Below are 18,412 nucleotides of genomic sequence, written 5' to 3' on the forward strand. Positions count from 1 at the left end.
ATCCCTACTTCAGTTCAGAGCCTGGTAGCGTCACTAGTCTCCGGGCTTTGGCGCGCACTTTGCCAACGCCCACAGAAAAAGTGAAATGGACCAAAGCGCCGCAGAGCTAGGATGTATCCACTTACGGCCCGGGAGCTGTCACCCGGACCTGGAGGATTTAGACTGCTGGTACCCTAGGGAGAGCACGAGTGGTGGGCAGCTAAGAGCCAGCACCCGCCCCTCCCGAGCCCCACCTCCCCACCGACCACGCCTCAATTAGTCCCTCCTCCTTTGTGCGGCCGCGCTGTTGCCGGGGCGACAGCCCCTCCCCCTCCCGGCCCCGCCCCACGCCACCGCCCTAGTCTCCGCCTGGCTGCTAGTCCAGCTGCAGTCCGCGCGAGCCGCCGCCGCAGCCGGCAGCGGGGCGTCATTCGCCGCTCCCTGGGCCCTCGCAGGGAGCAACCGCACTCTCCGCGCCCGTGCTTTCGCCTGCGCCGGCCAGTCCCTCGCCGCGTGGCCCGCTGGCCGGATCTGGCGAACCAGCTTGCCCTCCGGTCTGACCCGAGGCTCCCGAATCGCCGCGGGGACTCGCCCACACGACCCTGCTGGGGCCCGCTGCGCCTGTAAAGACTCGGTGGTTGATGTCACCCGGCGGAGGGCTGCGATGGAGGGGGATGCTTCAGACTCTCAGGTACGCGCCTACTCTTGGTTGTTCTGTCCCGGCCGGTCCCACCGTCCGGCGAAGCCTTTTTCTGCTCTCCTGAGGATCGAGAGGGGCACGGGGTCCAGTGGTCCAGCGGGAAGGAGAGAAATGCTGACCGGGGTTCTGTGCACCTGGCCACTCTGAGGACGGAAGGGCAGGCTCTTTCGTGGGATTCTGTCTGCAGAAGTAGTCGCTTTGGGGTGTCTTGTGCGCTTAAGAGTAGGGCGCGTGCCCCAGCGTGCTGCCCTTTGTCTGGAGACCCGAGGGGCGCTGGAGTACCTCCTGGTCCCAGGCTGCTCCTGCCACCGGCTTTTAGCCTTGTCTCCTGCTCGCTGGGCGGGGTCAGGGCCCCTGCGGCTGTGCGGTTCAAGCCTTTTCTTTGCAGAGGTTGAGTAGGCACGTCTCCTGAAGTTTCCTGACCCACCCCTTTGCAGTCGCTTGACTGAGCTATCACATCACATTGATTTTTAACTCAAAGCATATAAATAAATATTGATTTTTCCTTGAAGAATTACTTTATATCCATCGTAGTCAAATGATTTAGGCTCAAGAAAAATGGAAATGAGTTTTAGATATTCTTATAGAAGGTGGAGCTTTACCGATGGTATTAGTTATATGTAAAACGGGACAAGATTCTATTTTGGGAAGTCAGGATCTATCTTTTCTTTTTTCCTTTAAATTAGTGTGATACTTCGTGAAATGAGATAAAATGTGACTATCCAGTATTTGGTGTGAGTTTAGGTGTGACCGTCTTATTTCCAGGTTTGTTGAAATCGTAGTATGCCTTGAGCCTTTTTAAATACTTGTGATTCCTCAAGAGAAACTGCATTAAAGATCTGTTGGCAGTGATGAAGTCAGTTGTTCTTGGTGTGATTATCAGGATTTACTAAAGCCCCGTGTGTCACCGGTGGGGAAATAGATTAGCACACGCTTATTTCATCAAAACGAGTGAATTAATTTTTACTTTCTGAGCACTTTTTTTAACTTCTTTTTTTTTCTCGGAATTTTTTGTATACTTTTTTTTTCATCTTTATTAACTTGAGTATTTCTTATTTACATTTTGATTGTTATTCCCTCTTCCCGGTTTCGGGCAACATCCCCTAAACCTCCCCCTCCTTCTTCTATGGGTATTCCCTCCCCATCCTCCCCCATTACCGCCCTCCCCCCAACAATCACGTTCACTGGGGGTTCAGTCTTAGCAGGACCAAGGGCTTCCCCTTCCACTGGTGCTCTTACTAGGCTATTCATTGCTACGTATGCAGTTGGACTCCAGGGTCAGTCCATGTATAGTCTTTGGGTAGTGGCTTAGTCCCTAGAAGCTCTGGTTGGTTGGCATTGTTATTCATATGGGGTCTCAAGCCCCTTCAAGCTCTTTCAGTCCTTTCTCTGATTCCTTCAGCGGGGGTCCCTTTCTCAGTTCAGTGGTTTAATGATGGCATTCGCCTATGTATTTGCTGTATTCTGGCTGTGTCTCTCAGGAGAGATCTATATTCGGTTCCTGTCAGCCTGCACTTCCTTGCTTCATCCATCTTATCTAGTTCGGTGGCTGTATATGTATGGGCCACATGTAGGGCAGGCTATGAATGGGTGATTCTTCTACCTCTGTTCTAAACTTTGCCTCCCTATTCCCTCCCAAGGGTATTCTAGTTCCCCTTTTAAAGGAGTGAAACATTCGAATTTTGGTCATCCTTCTTGAGTTTCATGTGTTCTGTGCATCTAGGGTAATTCAAGCATTTGGGCTAATAGCCACTTATAAATGAGTGCATACCAGTGTGTTTTTCTGTGATTGGGTTACCTCACTCAGGATGATATTTTCCAGTTCCATCCATTTGCCTATGAATTTCATAAAGTCATTGTTTCTGATAGCTGAGTAGTATTCCATTGTGTAGATGTACCACATTTTCTGTATCCATTCCTCTGTTGAAGGGCATCTAGGTTCTTTCCAGCTTCTGGCTCTTATAAATAAGGCTGCTATGAACAGAGTGGAGCATGTGTCTTTGTTATATGTTGGGGCATCTTTTGGGTATATGCCCAAGAGAGGTATAGCTGGGTCCTCAGGTAGTTCAATGTCCAATTTTCTGAGGAACCTCCAGACTGATTTCCAGAATGGTTGTACCAGTCTGCAATCCCACCAACAATGCAGGAGTGTTCCTCTTTCTCCACATCCTTGCCAGCATTTGCTGTCACCTGAGTTTTTGATCTTAGCCATTCTCACTGGTGTGAGGTAAAAATCTCAGGGTTGTTTTGATTTGCATTTCCCTTATGACTAAAGATGTTGAACATTTCTTTAGGTGTTTCTCAGCCATTCAACATTCCTCAGCTGTGAATTCATTGTTTAGCTCTGAACCCTAATTTTTAATAGGGTTATTTGTCTCCCTGCAGTCTAACTTCTTGAGTTCTTTGTATATTTTGGATATAAGGCCTCTATCTGTTGTAGGGTTGGTAAAGATCTTTTCCCAATCTGTTGGTTGTCGTTTTGTCCTAACAACAGTGTCCTTTGCCTTACAGAAGCTTTGCAGTTTTATGAGATCCCATTTGTTGATTCTTGACCTTAGAGCATCAGCCATTGGTGTTTTTTTCAGGAAATTTTTCCAGTGCCCATGTGTTCGAGATGCTTCTCCACTTTTTCTTCTATTAATTTGAGTGTATCTGGTTTGATGTGGAGGTCCTTGATCCACTTAGACTTAAGCTTTGTACAGGGTGATAAGCATGGATCGATCTGCATTCTGAGCACTTTTTAACCCAGCACTGGTAATACATATCCAGGTGAGGTTCGAGGCTAGCCTAGTTTACAGCACTAGTTCCAGGACAGTCAGGGCTACACAGGAAAACGGTCTTGAACACCTTCCCCATCCCCCCCCCAAAATCACACCAAAATTTTTCTGTATATTTCCTATAGATGAAATGATTGTATAAGATTGAAATTTTCAAAATGTTGTCTTGTCATTCAAACTTCAGGGAGGCCAACAGTAAGCTATAGAATTTGAAACTTAAGTGCTGTTCCTCCCACCTTCCCAGCACTTTCCCCAAAACCTGTATAGGTGATGGATGGGAAAACAGTATGGAGTCACAACCTTTTTAGTTGTGACCCTAAAGTGTTTCCTACTCAAGGTGGTGAAATAATGAATAGGTATAGGCTCGAAGGAAGACGCTCTTAGGGTGGTGTCTTTGAGTCCTCTCTCCATCTGTAATAGTTATGATGTGCTTTTATCACAACTGTGCTTCAATATTGCAATATAAAATCAAGCACTTTAGTGGCATTTTCATAAAACACACAAAAATGGTCAAATTTAACGTAGAAAATTGCTGATCCTCAGCTTGTAAATAGGATTCCTGAACACACTGGTTTAGCCTGGGTGTTATTTATTTATTGCCAGCTCTTCGTATTTGACAGTCATACAGTTAATGAATTAAGAATGGTTAGTGTCATGGTGAAATTATTTTTTTGTTGAAAATTATCACTTTTAGAATTTCAGTGAAGTCCTAAATCAGGGACTTGTCCCTGATGATGTGAACAGCCTGTGATTTTTGATAGGGTGTGGTCCTCTAATATTTTTATTCTAATCTTTTTTCTAATATTTTATGTTCTTTTGTCTTTATATCATTAGTTCTTAATTCCGTGCCATGTATATTAAAGGAATTTCATAGTTGTAGGGATTTATTTTTTCCAAGACAGGGTTTCTCTGTGGAGACCTGGCTATTCTGGAACTCGCTTTGTAGACCAGGCTGGCCTTGAACCCACAGAGATCTGCTTGCCTCTGTGGTATGGCCACCACTGCCTTCCTGGCTGGGAAGTTCACATTTTAAGGTCTGTTTCTGAATTCTATCTTGGAAAGGCAAGCACATGCGCTTACACAGGATACATGAGCATGCTGACACGCTGCCCACGAGAGTTTTGACCTGGTGTTGGTTTCCATCTTAAGGTGACTATCAAGAATATCGAAAAGGAGCTTATTTGCCCAGCATGCAAGGAGCTGTTTACACACCCGCTGATCCTTCCCTGCCAGCACAGCGTCTGTCATAAGTGTGTGAAAGAACTCTTACTGTCTCTTGATGACTCATTCAACGATGTGGCGTCAGACAGCTCTAATCAGAGCAGCCCTCGGCTCCGGCTCACCTCCCCCAGCATGGATAAAATCGACAAGATTAACAGACCAGGTATGTGGGAGAAGCTGGGTGGGGCAGGGAGAGCTTACTGATAGAGGTTCAGTTATAACTGGAAGGGAGATGGTGTTTTGTTATGATTTTCCAAGTGAACAAGTTATAATTGTAGCCCCCACTTAAAATGTCAGAATGAACGTGTGTGTTTTGATAGGCACTTAAGAGGGATATTGAATACTGTGTGCTAAACTGCTTACAACTGTCTTTATTTTAAGTGATCAGTAATGGTGAAATAATGAAATATTTAGAGAAGCATCAATAAAGTTACTGTGCAAATAAATACTGCAGAATTAAGGATGGGAGTACTAGTTTACTTCTAGAAAACTTTTACTTATTTTTATTTTATGTGTGTGTTTCAGTGTATGTCTGTGTACCATGTGCCTGCAATATCCTCTCAGACTAGAAGATGGCATCAGATCCCCTGGGACTGAAGTTACAGTTGGTTGTAAGCCATAATGTAGGTGCTGGGAATCAAACCAAGGTCCTTTAGAATAGCAGCCAGTATTCTTAACTGCCGAGCCATCTTTCCAACCCTTAGAAAACTTTTAAAGCAAATCAAATGTGATATCATTCTACTTGAGAATCATAGTCTCCTTACCGGCATTTTTTTTTTTTTTCTTTTCTTTTTTTTTTTCAGAGCTGGGGACCGAACCCAGGGCCTTGCGCTTGCTAGGCAAGCGCTCTACCACTGAGCTAAATCCCCACCCCGATTTTTTTTTTTTTAAAGTAAGTGTTTTGGCAGGGTATGGTGGCACACACCTGTAGTTCCAGCACATGGGAGGAGGATCTATGATGTCAAGGCCACCCTGGGATACATGGGTATCTGCCTACTCCCCAAAATAAGGGTTTGACCATCATGAGTACTAGAGTTCTGCAGTAATTTATAGATGTAGTTTTAATGGCACATAGCATATATTTTGTACCTGTATCACAGGCCAACATTTACCTTGCTTTCTGTCATGATGGTGTTGTCTCTGAACAGCTGTAGAGGTGATATAGAGTAAAATTAATTTAAAATTACAAAAGCTGCTGGAATTTTTTTCAAGTTAGTGGTGACCGCAGCCTCACATTAAGCATGGTCTTTACACTAAGGAGCGTGTGTCTAAGTGTGCAGAAGTTCCAGGCTGCAGAGCTTCTGCTCTGAACAGTTTGCACTTGGAAGTTTCATCTTTACATTTTTGGTCTATTCTACTCAGTTCCTCCCATTGGTAGGACAGGGACAACTTTTGAATCTTGTGAATTTTCCCTCTATTTTTCAGAAAAGTATCTCTTTCTAAGCTGCATTTAAAGAGTATCACCTTTGCCTGCCTTATGCAGTGGATAAGTTCCTTGTTCAGTATTTGTATCCATGTATCTACTCCATCAGAGTGAACAAGAGTACTTTTATGAGTTATATATACATGTTATATGGATATATGTTTTATATATAATATATATCATATGTTATATTTAAAACATGTATATAATATGAAGATTTACTTGATTTTATATGTATAGTGCTTTGCCTGCATGTTATGCATGTGTACCTGGCATCTGAGGTAAGAAGAGAGTGTTGTATTCCTTAGGACTAGAGTTACAGATGCTTGTGAGCTACCATGTGGATGCTGGGAGTCAAATCTGCATCCCCCTGGGCTATCATCTCTCTAGTCCCATGCAGTTTCTTTGAATGCCAATCATTCATTATTTAGGAGATAGTTTGCACATATATATGGATATACCATGGAAGTCGATTGGGCAAATTGTGTTTGAGAGAGATGGAGGACAAAGAAGACTGTTGTGTTCACTGTGAGGTCTTGATGTTTATGTTTTGCTCTTTGCTATGAATCTGGGATCCTGAGGGACAGGAAGACGATAATGAGTTGAAGTTATCTTTATCAGATAAAACTTGATGTTCAGTGGGTCATCACTGGCCAGTTGGGAATCCCCTTGGTGGGTGGAGGAAAATTTACTTCTTGTGTATTGCTATTCAGTACTGACAATTGGTGGGATCTTTTTCCTTAGTTGTGATCATACACGTTTTCATCCTACATATGATTAGGTTGTGCTCACATACATCTCTCATGAAGTTCTGTGCTTTAATACCTAGATTTGACTGACTCTCATGTGTGGTTCATAAGAAGTTAGAATTATCCGTGCCTTTGCGAGCTTACCATAGCACTCTAGTGAACAATTATTGAGCGGATACTGAATAACATCCTTTTGGTATTAGAATCACACAGAGTGTGTGCCACCATGACTGCAGTGTAACAGGGTTAACCACTTTTTGTTTTTCAGAGTAAGAGTTCCATTCCACCATACACCCACTGTCCAGATTAGGTGTGAAGTGACTAAAATATGCCCCTCCCCCTTCTGTAAGATCACTGTGCAGGCAGATCATGTCCTGAGCAGAGAGTTGAAAGTGCTTAAAAAGTTTTTGGTGGTTGCAGGTGCCGAGAGTGTTTAAGTTGGAGAAGGATGACTACTGAATGGTTCCTAGCACCGTGTCAGGTGACTCACAACCACCTGTAGCTTTGACTCCAGGGGATCTGGCACCTTCTTCTTGCAGGTGCCCTTCCAACATACACATAAATAAAAATAAATCTTAGAGAGTTGATGGGCTTGGAACATGAGACTGTCTGAAATGTGGCAGTCACTTCCAAAGGTTTGCTTTGTGAATCACTGGTCACAAATGTCAGGACTGTCTTCTGTCAGCAGTTTTAAAGGGCCAAGGGCCATTGTTTTACAGATATAATAATACCTTTTGTTTATGAATAGACATGATAGGACACACTTGAAAAGGAAGCCAGAAGCCCTGTTCTTAGCAGTGGATGTGGAAAGAATATATTTCTAAAAATTAGTTTTTACCATTAGTTTTACTAAAGGATTAGACCCTAAGCTATTCAGTGTAGTATATACTAGCTGTGGAGTGCTTGAAATAGGACATTTTGATTAAATATAATAGTTCCTGCTATACATATAAAATGCTTACTAGATTTCTGAGACTTCTGATAACAAAGACAGATTTAATGCTTTTTATCTTATTGCATTCTGAGGTTGTATATAATGGGTATAGTGGGTCAAATAATACTAGAACTAAGCTTGTTTCTTAACTTTTATTGTGGCTACTAGAGAGCTTACGTTGTGCTGTGGCTCATGTATTCCATTGGGATAATGTTATACATATTTAATCGACTTCTTAACAAAAGGGTACTTTGAGAGCATAAGGTTTCTGTATATATGTCAATTACCCATCCAGGTGTATAAACAGAAAAGCTGTATTGTCTTATATTTCTGATTATATGTGTGTAATCTTTCCCTCCATTTTGTATTTTCCTTTATCAGAGATATTGAGTTATAATAATCCTTTTGTAAGTTAGCGTTTTAGCTCAAAAAAAGCAAGCAAACAAAAGATACTTGAATTTACTTAGTGGCCAGATATGAGGTTTTTTAAAGACACAAGTTTGTAGGACAAAGCATCTATCTCTCAAGTGTTGCCTGAGAGTGGTGCAGCCGAATTCTGTAAGATCACTTGACTGTTTTATATAGCTGCCTTCGTAAACATCCTGTGTCAGGAAACACACACATTTACTGTTGATCCAATAATTGTGTTCTGTGAGGGACACAGTCACTGCTTTCTCTTTTGTTAACAAGTTGTGAGCATTCTCTTTGGGATGGAGTTTTAAATCCAGCTTTCTGTTCATTGTCCACAGCACCACAGCGGAGATCTTTGGGGTGGAGAGGTAGAAAAAAAACCGCTTTATTGCTTTTGTGGCTGCAGACAGAGTGGTGTTAGACTTAAATTCTTTTGTGTAGCTAGAGTTTCTCTAACACCAGTGGTCAAGTCTTCAAAATAACATAGAAAGTAAACAAATTGGAATGACATTGACAAACAGGTCAAACAGGACAAAATTTCTGATGTTTTTAAGGGGTTTATGTCAAAATGATCCCCACTTTCCTTTTGTCCATATACACAACGTGGTTTTGTCTTTTAGTATCTGGTGCCTGAAAAAATCTTACATTTCCGTAGACTATAATGAAACGTAACAAGCTATGTTGGGAAGGTTAAACAGATATTAAAGTTTTGTTTGAAGTTGTCAATTTTATAGTCTCTCCATTGTTTTATGCATATTATCTTTTTTGTTGTTGTTGTTGCTGCCAACGTTTGAGAGTGTTTGCCATCAGAAATTTAATATGGAAGTCTTACCCACTTGTGGGTCATGTACACACAGCTCCCCCCACCTCGCCAGTTGACTTCTTAAAGTAAAATTGACTATTTTTTTGGTTAAATTCTGGTGATACTCTTTGGTTGAGAAATGTTACCCTTTTCTGTTTCTCTCACCTTCTGAGCAGTCCAACTGGTGGCACCCAGCAGTCGGGCAAGCCATGAAAACAGGAGTTGTTACCACCAGAGTATGGGAGAAGATGCAATGCAGCAGTCTGAAGTGAGCTGCACACAGTTGATGCGCTTGCATTAGTTCTTAAATATTTTATTCTTCTCCCTAACAGTTGAGTGATAAAGCAAAAACTGACATCTGGCTCCTTTGGTGGCTATCAACCATTTTGAAAATTCTTTAGCTATCTTAAAATCGTGTCTTACTGCGCCTTTGAAGCAAAGCCACATGAATTGAGAGCATCTGCCTAACTTACAGATGCGGTCTCCCACAGTTGTGTGGCTGGTGTTCCGTCTTCAGGACTTCCTAGCCTTCCCGTCATCATCTGGTTAGTCCCTGGCTCCCATATTGTATACTGTGTAAATAGAACTTTAAAAACGGAAACATTCAATGCTTCTCTACATGCTGTGGTATCCACTAGCCTCCAGTACTCTTGACAGCTTGAACTATGGCTACCGATACCAAATGTAATTACGTTAAATTTAAATTTTGACGTCCATTTGGCTTCATGGCTCTTCAGATGGCACAGCTATTGAAAGTTGACTTTATTACATTTATCTTTTTGTGCAGTGTTTGTTTGTTTTTTTGTTTTTTGGTTTTTGTTTTTTTATTTTTCATGAGGTTTACCTTCCAGGATATCCTCGGAGCTGCCACACGTTCTTTGTTTCTCTGAATATAATATTCCCTGAAAACAACAGTAAAAGCATATGACAGATACAATGAAAGCTTATTAGCATTCTTAGGGACACTTAGAGAGGATCTGTTTAGAGAAACAGCCAGAATACCTAATATCTGGAAATTATTCAGGCCTTAGATCCAACATTTTCCCTCATTGAGGAGGTCCAGTGTAATATTTTATAAAAACTTTTATTTTTGCCATAAAAAGGTAACAGATAGACAGAAGAGGAATGCGATATTAAACAAACAAAATTTGGGTATTACCAGATTTCATGTTAAAGCATGATTTGATTTTCATGATTTTGTTTCCTATCATTACTTGATTGGTCACAACCGTCATGAACTATACTAGACCATAGCTTTTCACATGCACTATTGAGATTTTAAATTTCTAGCATCTAGTTAATGTGTAGAAGGATCTAACTAACACGAATTTCCATCTGTTTAAACTTGACCACTGCATTATTTGACTTCTGGAATTGTTTGGCTTCCTATTTTCACAAAAAAAATTTTCATTGGCATGTGTGTGTGTATTTTATTTTGTTTTCTTTTAATTAGCCTGGCACTTATTTCATTACATGCCTGCTGTGGTGTGAAACATCTTGGACTGTATTGCATGTTTTGAAAACTACTACAGGGATATATTTAGAATAGAATTTTCAAGTTTGTGTGGAAAGTTTATTTTTATATGATTCATGTTTTAAAATGTTAAGGTTAGAATGTCATTAAATGGGGATATTAAGGATACTGTGCATGCTTGTCATATTAGCTGCTTTTGGAATTCAATGACACTTTGCATGCTATAAAGTCATTAATATAAACAACCCTTTGGGCTGTCTGCTAAGTGTTACCTATTGTGATGTCATACCAGGCATATTTAAGACATTATTTTTAGATGACAGTCATCTCAAGAGTAATATTAACATAGCTATTTAAAGATCTTTGCCAAGTAGAGCATACTGAATTTACCCATTAATTTTTGATGTTGAACATGGTAGTATGAAAGAAGGCTGGAGTTGTTAAGAAGTTGCTTGGTTTGTGTGTTATGGAAGTTCTTTTGTGGGCAACCAAGATTTCATACTCTAAGAAAGTTTTGAGTAAGTATGCATCCACCTATATTAAATGGACTGCTTTGCATTTCTGTGAACCAGCAGGTAAGATCTGTCATAATTTGGTTTCTTAACTTACTAAAATCAGGATGATAATATTGAATAAAAAAACCTTAATGTTTAAAGTCTTATTATATTTTCTATAATATTAAATTACATGTAATGCTTCTTGGCATTGAGTTTAGTAATCTTAATGATTCTTTGTTTTAGGCCCCAAGAAGATACTGAATGTTTGGTCCCTGTTAAAGCTATTAAGTTCAGATCTATGAACGAATTAATCATTCTTCTGTGGATTGCAGTCAATCCCTTCTGTCTTTACCACCAAATTTTCCCAGATAAAACACTGCTACAGTGGGAAACATTCTACTGAGATGGTTCTTAAAATATATAACCACCCATTCCATTGTGTATGTGAGAGAAGTTCAGACTAACCAGAAATACACAGTATGTGTAGGTAGCAATTTTGCAGTTCCAAATAGTCTCTGGGATTGCACTTAGTATGCTTATTTGTAGGCCCAGATTAAGGTCCTTCTCTTTCATCTGCCCCATTTCTTCCCAGTCAACTAAGATGGTATTCCCTCAATGATTTTGGGTATGATATATAAAATTAACTAAAAACCATTTATTTATTTATTTACATATATATATTTAATGTATGTGAGTACACTTACCTTAGGGTTTTACTGGGTGAACAGACACCATGACCAAGGCAAGTCTTATAAAAGACAACATTTAATTGGGGCTGGTTTACAGGTTCAGAGGTTCAGTCCATCATCATCAAGGTGGGAGCAGGGCAGCATCCAGGCAGGCATGGGGCAGGCAAAGCTGAGAGTCCTACATCTTCATCTGAAGGCAGCTAGGGTGAGGGTCTTATAGCCCACACCTACGGTGACACACCTACTCCAACAGTGCCACACCTTCTAATAGTGCCATTCCCTGGACCAAGTATATATAAACCATCACAGACCCCCCTCAAAGGATCATAGAATTATGACCATGAGGGGTTTCTCAGATCATGCCTTTCCAGAGTCGATAAAGGAGCATAATAATGTTCTGTAGAAGGTTGCTAGCCTCAAATGCTAGTTTAACCCTGACAGAGGGGCTACTAGGCACACCTACAGTGACACACCTACTCCAACAAGGCCGCACACTTCCTAATAGTGCCACTCCTTGGCCCAACCATATACAAATCATCACAATCTTCAGACATATCAGAAGAAGGCATCGGATCCCATTGCAGATGGTTGTGAGCCACCATATGGTTGCTGGGAATTGAACTCAGGACCTCTGGAAGAGCAGTCAGTGCTCTTAACCACTGAGCCCTCTCTCCAGCACCTTAACTAGAAATCTTAATTATTAAATCTTAATTATATAAACTCCTAAATCTATGAAGTATATGTTTTGTCTTCGTGTCTGTGTTTGGCTTAATATGAGTTTATGTGCTTTATGTGCAATTTATTGTAGATTATTTTTCCTTTTTCTATGATAACTTTTAATAACTTGAAATTTTCTTATATACCAAGTGAAAATATTTGTTTTGAAAAGCATTTTTGGAATGTAGATGGAGCCACTTGGAACGTTTGTTATTGCAGAGACATGTCTTTCTAAAACCTGACTTTTCTTCCTATCAATCACGTACGATGTAACTGAATAAAGACTTACTAATTACACAGGCTGGAAGCGTAATTCACTGACCCCCAGACCAACCATGTTTCCTTGTCCTGGCTGCGAGCATGATGTGGATCTTGGAGAGCGAGGAGTCAGTGGTCTGTTTGAAATTTCACTTTGGGCGATTGTCGAGGAGGGTACCGACAGGCCGCTAAGGCAGCCCACAGCCATTATGGTGTGACCTTTGTAAACCACCACCCAGGAATCAAAAAGAGCTGCATGGATTGTGGTGCAAGTCACTGCAACTTAATACTTCAAAATTTATCATCCTGGGGCACGGTAAAGCCCAGCATGAGTATGTGGGCCCCACCACTAATTTCAGACCCAAGGTAAGTTAGGGTACCAAATGTGATGGAAAAGATCTCCAGGAGTCTAGAGACAGGAAGATTTGATTGGGTAACATTCTGATAATTACAACTTTAAAGCTTGAGACATAGTGGTTTTATAATCTGTTAGGTCAAATTTTCATTTCTCAAGTATTCTGGATAATTGGTTACCAATGCTCATAAGAACTTCATGTCCTATGATCTCTGAGGAGTAAAACAATTTTTGTACATCTCCAAGATGTTCTGATTTGTGTAATTGAAACAATGCTTTAAAAGTTGTTCTTTTTTACAACTTAGTAACTCGTATGAAATATAATAGTATTCTTAAGAATACAGTCTTTAATTTATAATAATTTTCTGTATAAATTGCAAAAACTCTTTTGGAGCCAGAGAGATGGATCAGTGGTAAAGATTGCCTACTGACTTTAACAGAGGATCCAGGTTTGGTTCCCAGCACCCACATGGTTTCCTCACAGCCAACTGTAATTGCAGTTGCAAGAGATCCAGTCCTCTTTGAGTACTGCACTAATGTTTCCATATCACACACAGACACATACAAATAATTTAAAGTAAAATCTTAAAACAGAGATTTCAAAAGTATTCACTGAATATTTCTTTTTTAAAAAGATTTATTTATTATATATATATAAGTACACTGTCTCTCTCTTCAGACACACCAAAAGAGGGCATCTGATCCCATTATAGATGGTTTTGAGCCACCATAGGGTTGCTGGGATTTGAGCTCAGGACCTCTGGAAGAGCAGTCAGTGTTCTTAACCACTGAGTTGTCTCTCCAACCCAATATTTCTTATATAATGTAGCCTGAAAGATTAAAGCAAAGATATTTCTTTGTACCCACATTTGGAAGGACATTTTGTCAAAACTGTTAGTTTGGTAACAGGTTTATTAAATAACTTTGAATTTCCTACTATGATATTTCTCACCGTAACTCCTCAAGATCATTGAGCTTTAAATATGTATGACTTCAAAAGTTTTAGTGTTCCATTAAGAAGATCACGGAAGGGCACATGGGCTAGATTTTTATAAGTTAAGTATGTCATAGAATTTGGAATGTAAATTAGTTATAAATTTTTATTTGCTACTCTGAAATCCAGATAAGTAAACCAAAGGTGTATGGATAGTCTATATTAAGAAAAGTAGTCCTTGGCAGACATTTATGTTAGTCAGTAAAAGCTGTCTCTTAGAGAGTGTTCACCTGTAACTGAATGCACTAAACCTCTTACTGTGGAAGTTCTGTTTTCCTACTTTAAAAAGCATATACACTGGATGTGGTGGTGCATGCTTTTAACCCCAGCACTCAGGAAGCAGGAACAGGTGGAATTCTGTGAGTTCAATGCCAGCCTGATATAAAGTGAGTTCTAGGATGGCTAGAGCAGAGAAACCCTATTTCAACAAACAAACAAAAACCCCCCAAACTAACAATAAAACAAACAAACAAACAAACCATATGCTTTTGAGAATTTGGAACTTGGGCATTCTGAAGCATTGTTTGTTCCAGTTTTGTCTGTCCCCGAGGCTGTAATGGTAGTAGCATTTGCATATTGGTCTTCTATTTTTTTAATTTGTTGGACCAGTTATAGTTGCCTGACATGTAGTCTCTTGAAATAATGAACTTTAATTTCATTAACATGCTATGTAAATACTTGTTTCTGGATGGAAACAGTATTTTATGGAAACTGTTTTATGGAAACAATATTTTATGTATAATTTCAAATGCATCTATAATGATATTTCATAGAGTAAATACAAATGTTGCTGTTACCTTGAGTCAGGGAGCTGCTGCCTGGCAGGGTCTGTGTGGCTTGTGTGTCCAGCCTGCTGGACTCTTAGATCACAACCTTCCAGGGCCCTCTTAACAACAGGCTTGTATGGAGAGTCAGGCCATTGATCCTCTCAAGGTCTTCTGATACCTCATAGGGATGCTCATTAAGATGTGTGCCAAATCCCAGTGGTTAGAGGCCCTTCTAGCTTGTTTAAGCCTGCACTGTACTTGAGTCCTATTGGCATGAATGTTTTTGCCAAATTTAGGAGAAGTAACATCTGTGTTTTAACTGTTTGAACCCTCAAATTTAAAAAACGGTAATTCTAGAGTCTTCATGTGACATTTTTTTTCTCTGTGTGTGTATTTTTATTCACTTATACAGCTGTATTTTATACTAACAAATCATTGTATTGGGGGACATGCTAGATTACTTGAAGCCTAGATCTTTAACTGTCCATTTGTTTTTGTTCAATAGATTTTAATGTGCCCAGAACATGAGACAGAGAGAATAAACATGTACTGTGAACTGTGCAGGAGACCGGTTTGCCACCTCTGTAAGTTGGGTGGGAATCATTCCAATCACCGGGTAACCACCATGAGCAGTGCCTACAAAACCTTAAAGGTATGACTTGTTATTTTAGAAGTGGGTTTAAGTTTTTATTTTATGTTATTTCACCTTTATAGGTGTTTTACCTGCAAGTATGTCTGTGTACCATGTGTGTGCAGTGTTTGCAGAGGGTCAGAAGAGGGCACTGGATCCTTGGGACTGGAGTTTCAGAGGGTTATCACCCTCACTGTGGGTACTGGGAATCAATCCCAGTTCCTCTAGAAGAGCAGCCAGTGCTCTTAACTATTGAGCCATCTCTCCTGCACGGGAAGTAGGTTTTGATAACTGGTGATTTCATGACTCAGTTTATATGTATAAAATCATGAGTTGTAATGTGCTCTGTTTCACTGAATAGAGTTAACAGTATAAAGTAAAACTTAATATATAAAAATACAGTTATTTAATATATACTCATATAATTAAATATATAAATATTTGAATGATTAAATTTATGTTTATATATTACATAGCATATATAATTCTTATGCTTACATATTCATATAAAATAAATTATACAATATAAATGTGAATATATTATACATAAATTACATATAATTATATAATCACATATAAATATGTAATGCAATTATAAAAATTATATAGAAATTATTTTAAAGACATCTGTCATAACATTTTTAGTTTTTTTTGAGTGTGTTAAAGCTAGTTCTGACGTGTGAGGGAGAAAGGAGTGGGACCCTGTTAGGATCCTCTGTGAGCTGGGTTCATTACTGATTCTCTGGGTGCAGAGGTAGAAGGCTTCTGAAAATTTTCAAATCTGATGGTCAGTAGCAGAGTGGGCAGTATGGTGCTTTTTTCTATTTCATTGTTTTTGCTGTAAAGTGTAGTTTTAAAGGAACTAATTCATCCTTAAGCTTCCCTTTTATTTTAATTGTTCCCTTTGTTTAGCAGTATGTGTGCAGATTGTCCTAGATGTAGCCATATACATGAATAGTGTCATATGTCTGTGTCATGGACAGGTTTGGCCATTGTAGCTTTTATTTCTCTGTTCCTTTGCTTGCTTGGTGTCTTAGTTAGGGCTTCTATTGCTGTGTAAAACATTATGGCTAAAAGCAATTTGGTGAGGAAAGCTGCTATTTCCTCTTACTCTTCCAGACAACAGTCTGTCACTGAAGGACTCAGTCCAGGAACTAAAGCCAGAGAGGAACCCGGAGGCAGGAACTGGAGCATAAGCCGTGGAGGACATTGCTCACTCACTGGGTTGCTCTCCATGGCTTGCTCAGCCTGTTTTCTTACCACCCAGGCCTTCCTGCCCAAGGGCGGCTCCACCCACAGTGTGCTGTGCCCTCCTGCAGCAATTGAGATTCATGATTCCAGAAAACTGCCCACAGACAGAGAGAGGGAGGCATTTTCTCAACTGAGGCTCTCTCTTCCTAGATGACTCTAGCTTGTACCAAGTTAACATAAAACCAGTCAGCTGGACGTTTTGATTAGCTTTCAGATATTATTAATCACACCATGTTTTCAGCTTTGCTTTTTGATGATCCTTCATTCCCAATGATTAGAAGGTCTTTCTTGGAGTCAGAGTCCTGGATGCTGGGGAGCATGTGCAAACTTTAATCCTTTCTGGAACTTTCCTTGACCTCAGGCATGGCTGATTGGTATTCAATCTTGTATACCTTTCTGCTGGTTTTCCCTTTTCTCTCGTCTCTGGTTTTAGGCTTTAGAAACTCTGGCTTTCTCAACTCCTACTTCAGGGAGATGCTGTCTGTTTTGAGTACTTTGCCTAAAGCCCTAGAAACTGCAGACAGCAAGCTAGGATAGCCAGCTTTTCTGGTTTTCCGTTGTCTAGGAAAATGTCTCTCTGAGATCTGATGCATAACGAGAGATTCCTGGTGTGCTCGGTTGTTTCAAGTGGGAAGCCAGAATTGTTTTGTCCCTTGTCATGCATCTGCAGTTGGCCAACTTCACACGAAACAACCTAAAATATATCACACTTATAAAGTCCTTGCCACTCGTAAAGCTATGGTGTTGGTAAAGCACTCCCAGTTTCTTTCACCTCACAAGCCTTCCTTTTTTTTTTTTTTTTTTTTGAGACAGGGTCTTGCTATGTAAACCAGGCTGGCCTCAAATTTGCCATGATACTTCTACCTCTACTTCTCAAGGTGTGATTTACAGGTGCGTGCTACCACAACACCTGGGCACAAAGGCTTCTGTGACCTCACATGGTGAGAATAAGTAAGGAATGGGTTCTACAGCAGAAGATGCTAGCTGGGGACCCTCTAATTCAATTTAGTCCTGACATTGTACCTGGATGTGCTGTTGGACCCTACCAGTGAAGGGCTCAGTTTGCAGGGCTGTTGGTGCCTCTGCCCCACTCTATGTGTTAGCTGCACACTCCATGTGGTCTGTTGTTTGTTTGTTTGTTTTAAATGCCTTTTATCACATGGCTGTAAAAAGAAGGTTCAGTTACTCGCCCTCCTTGGGTCTAATTATTTTATTTGAGAGGCTCACGAAACTCAGGAGAGCATAAACAGCAGTTTATCGACAGGATATTACTACAGGTGCTGATGAAGAGTTGCACAGGGAGAGGAATGTGGGAGGGAAGAGCTACCACGCCCTCTGGTTGTGACTCTATGAGAACCTCCATTAGTGCTGCTGGCGCTGATATATGGAAGTCCTGAACCTTCTCTTTTTATAGAAGCCTCATTGATAGGCACATTTGATTAAGTGATTGGCAACTAATGATCACTTCCACCTCAGGGCTTCTCTCCACTGGAGGTTGTGAGGTTGGACTGAATCTTATCTGTGTAGTCATTCATGCCTTTGTGTTCTTAGTGGCCATCTCTTACCCGGAAGCCAGCTGCCTCTTGAATCATTAACTAACAAAAAAAGAAAGCTATCATTTTAGAAATCAAGGACATTAGGAGAGAAATGTCAGGAAGCTTGATGAAAAATGTACACATAGTAACATAGCTATCTTTTACTGCACGTTAATTTCTTTCAGACTTTCAGAACAATATTCTTATCAATTTACACTTACCAATTTACATACTCTTTAATAAGAAAC

General features: G+C 40.3%; 1 protein-coding gene across 1 annotated transcript in view; it reads left to right on the forward strand.

Moving 5' to 3' along the window:
- The first annotated feature begins 365 nt into the window (after nt 1-365).
- The window catches only part of Trim36 (tripartite motif containing 36), a 42,064-nt gene continuing 24,017 nt past the window's right edge, over nt 366-18,412 (forward strand). The window contains 8 exon segments of the mRNA XM_032885395.1: nt 366-670; nt 4,606-4,840; nt 12,674-12,772; nt 12,775-12,836; nt 12,839-12,876; nt 12,878-12,945; nt 12,948-12,997; nt 15,253-15,399. Of these exon segments, the coding sequence (XP_032741286.1) occupies nt 644-670; nt 4,606-4,840; nt 12,674-12,772; nt 12,775-12,836; nt 12,839-12,876; nt 12,878-12,945; nt 12,948-12,997; nt 15,253-15,399 (726 nt within the window). The 5' untranslated portion in view covers nt 366-643.

Source organism: Rattus rattus, chromosome 15 (assembly GCF_011064425.1).
Source record: "Rattus rattus isolate New Zealand chromosome 15, Rrattus_CSIRO_v1, whole genome shotgun sequence".
Lineage (NCBI taxonomy): Eukaryota > Metazoa > Chordata > Mammalia > Rodentia > Muridae > Rattus > Rattus rattus.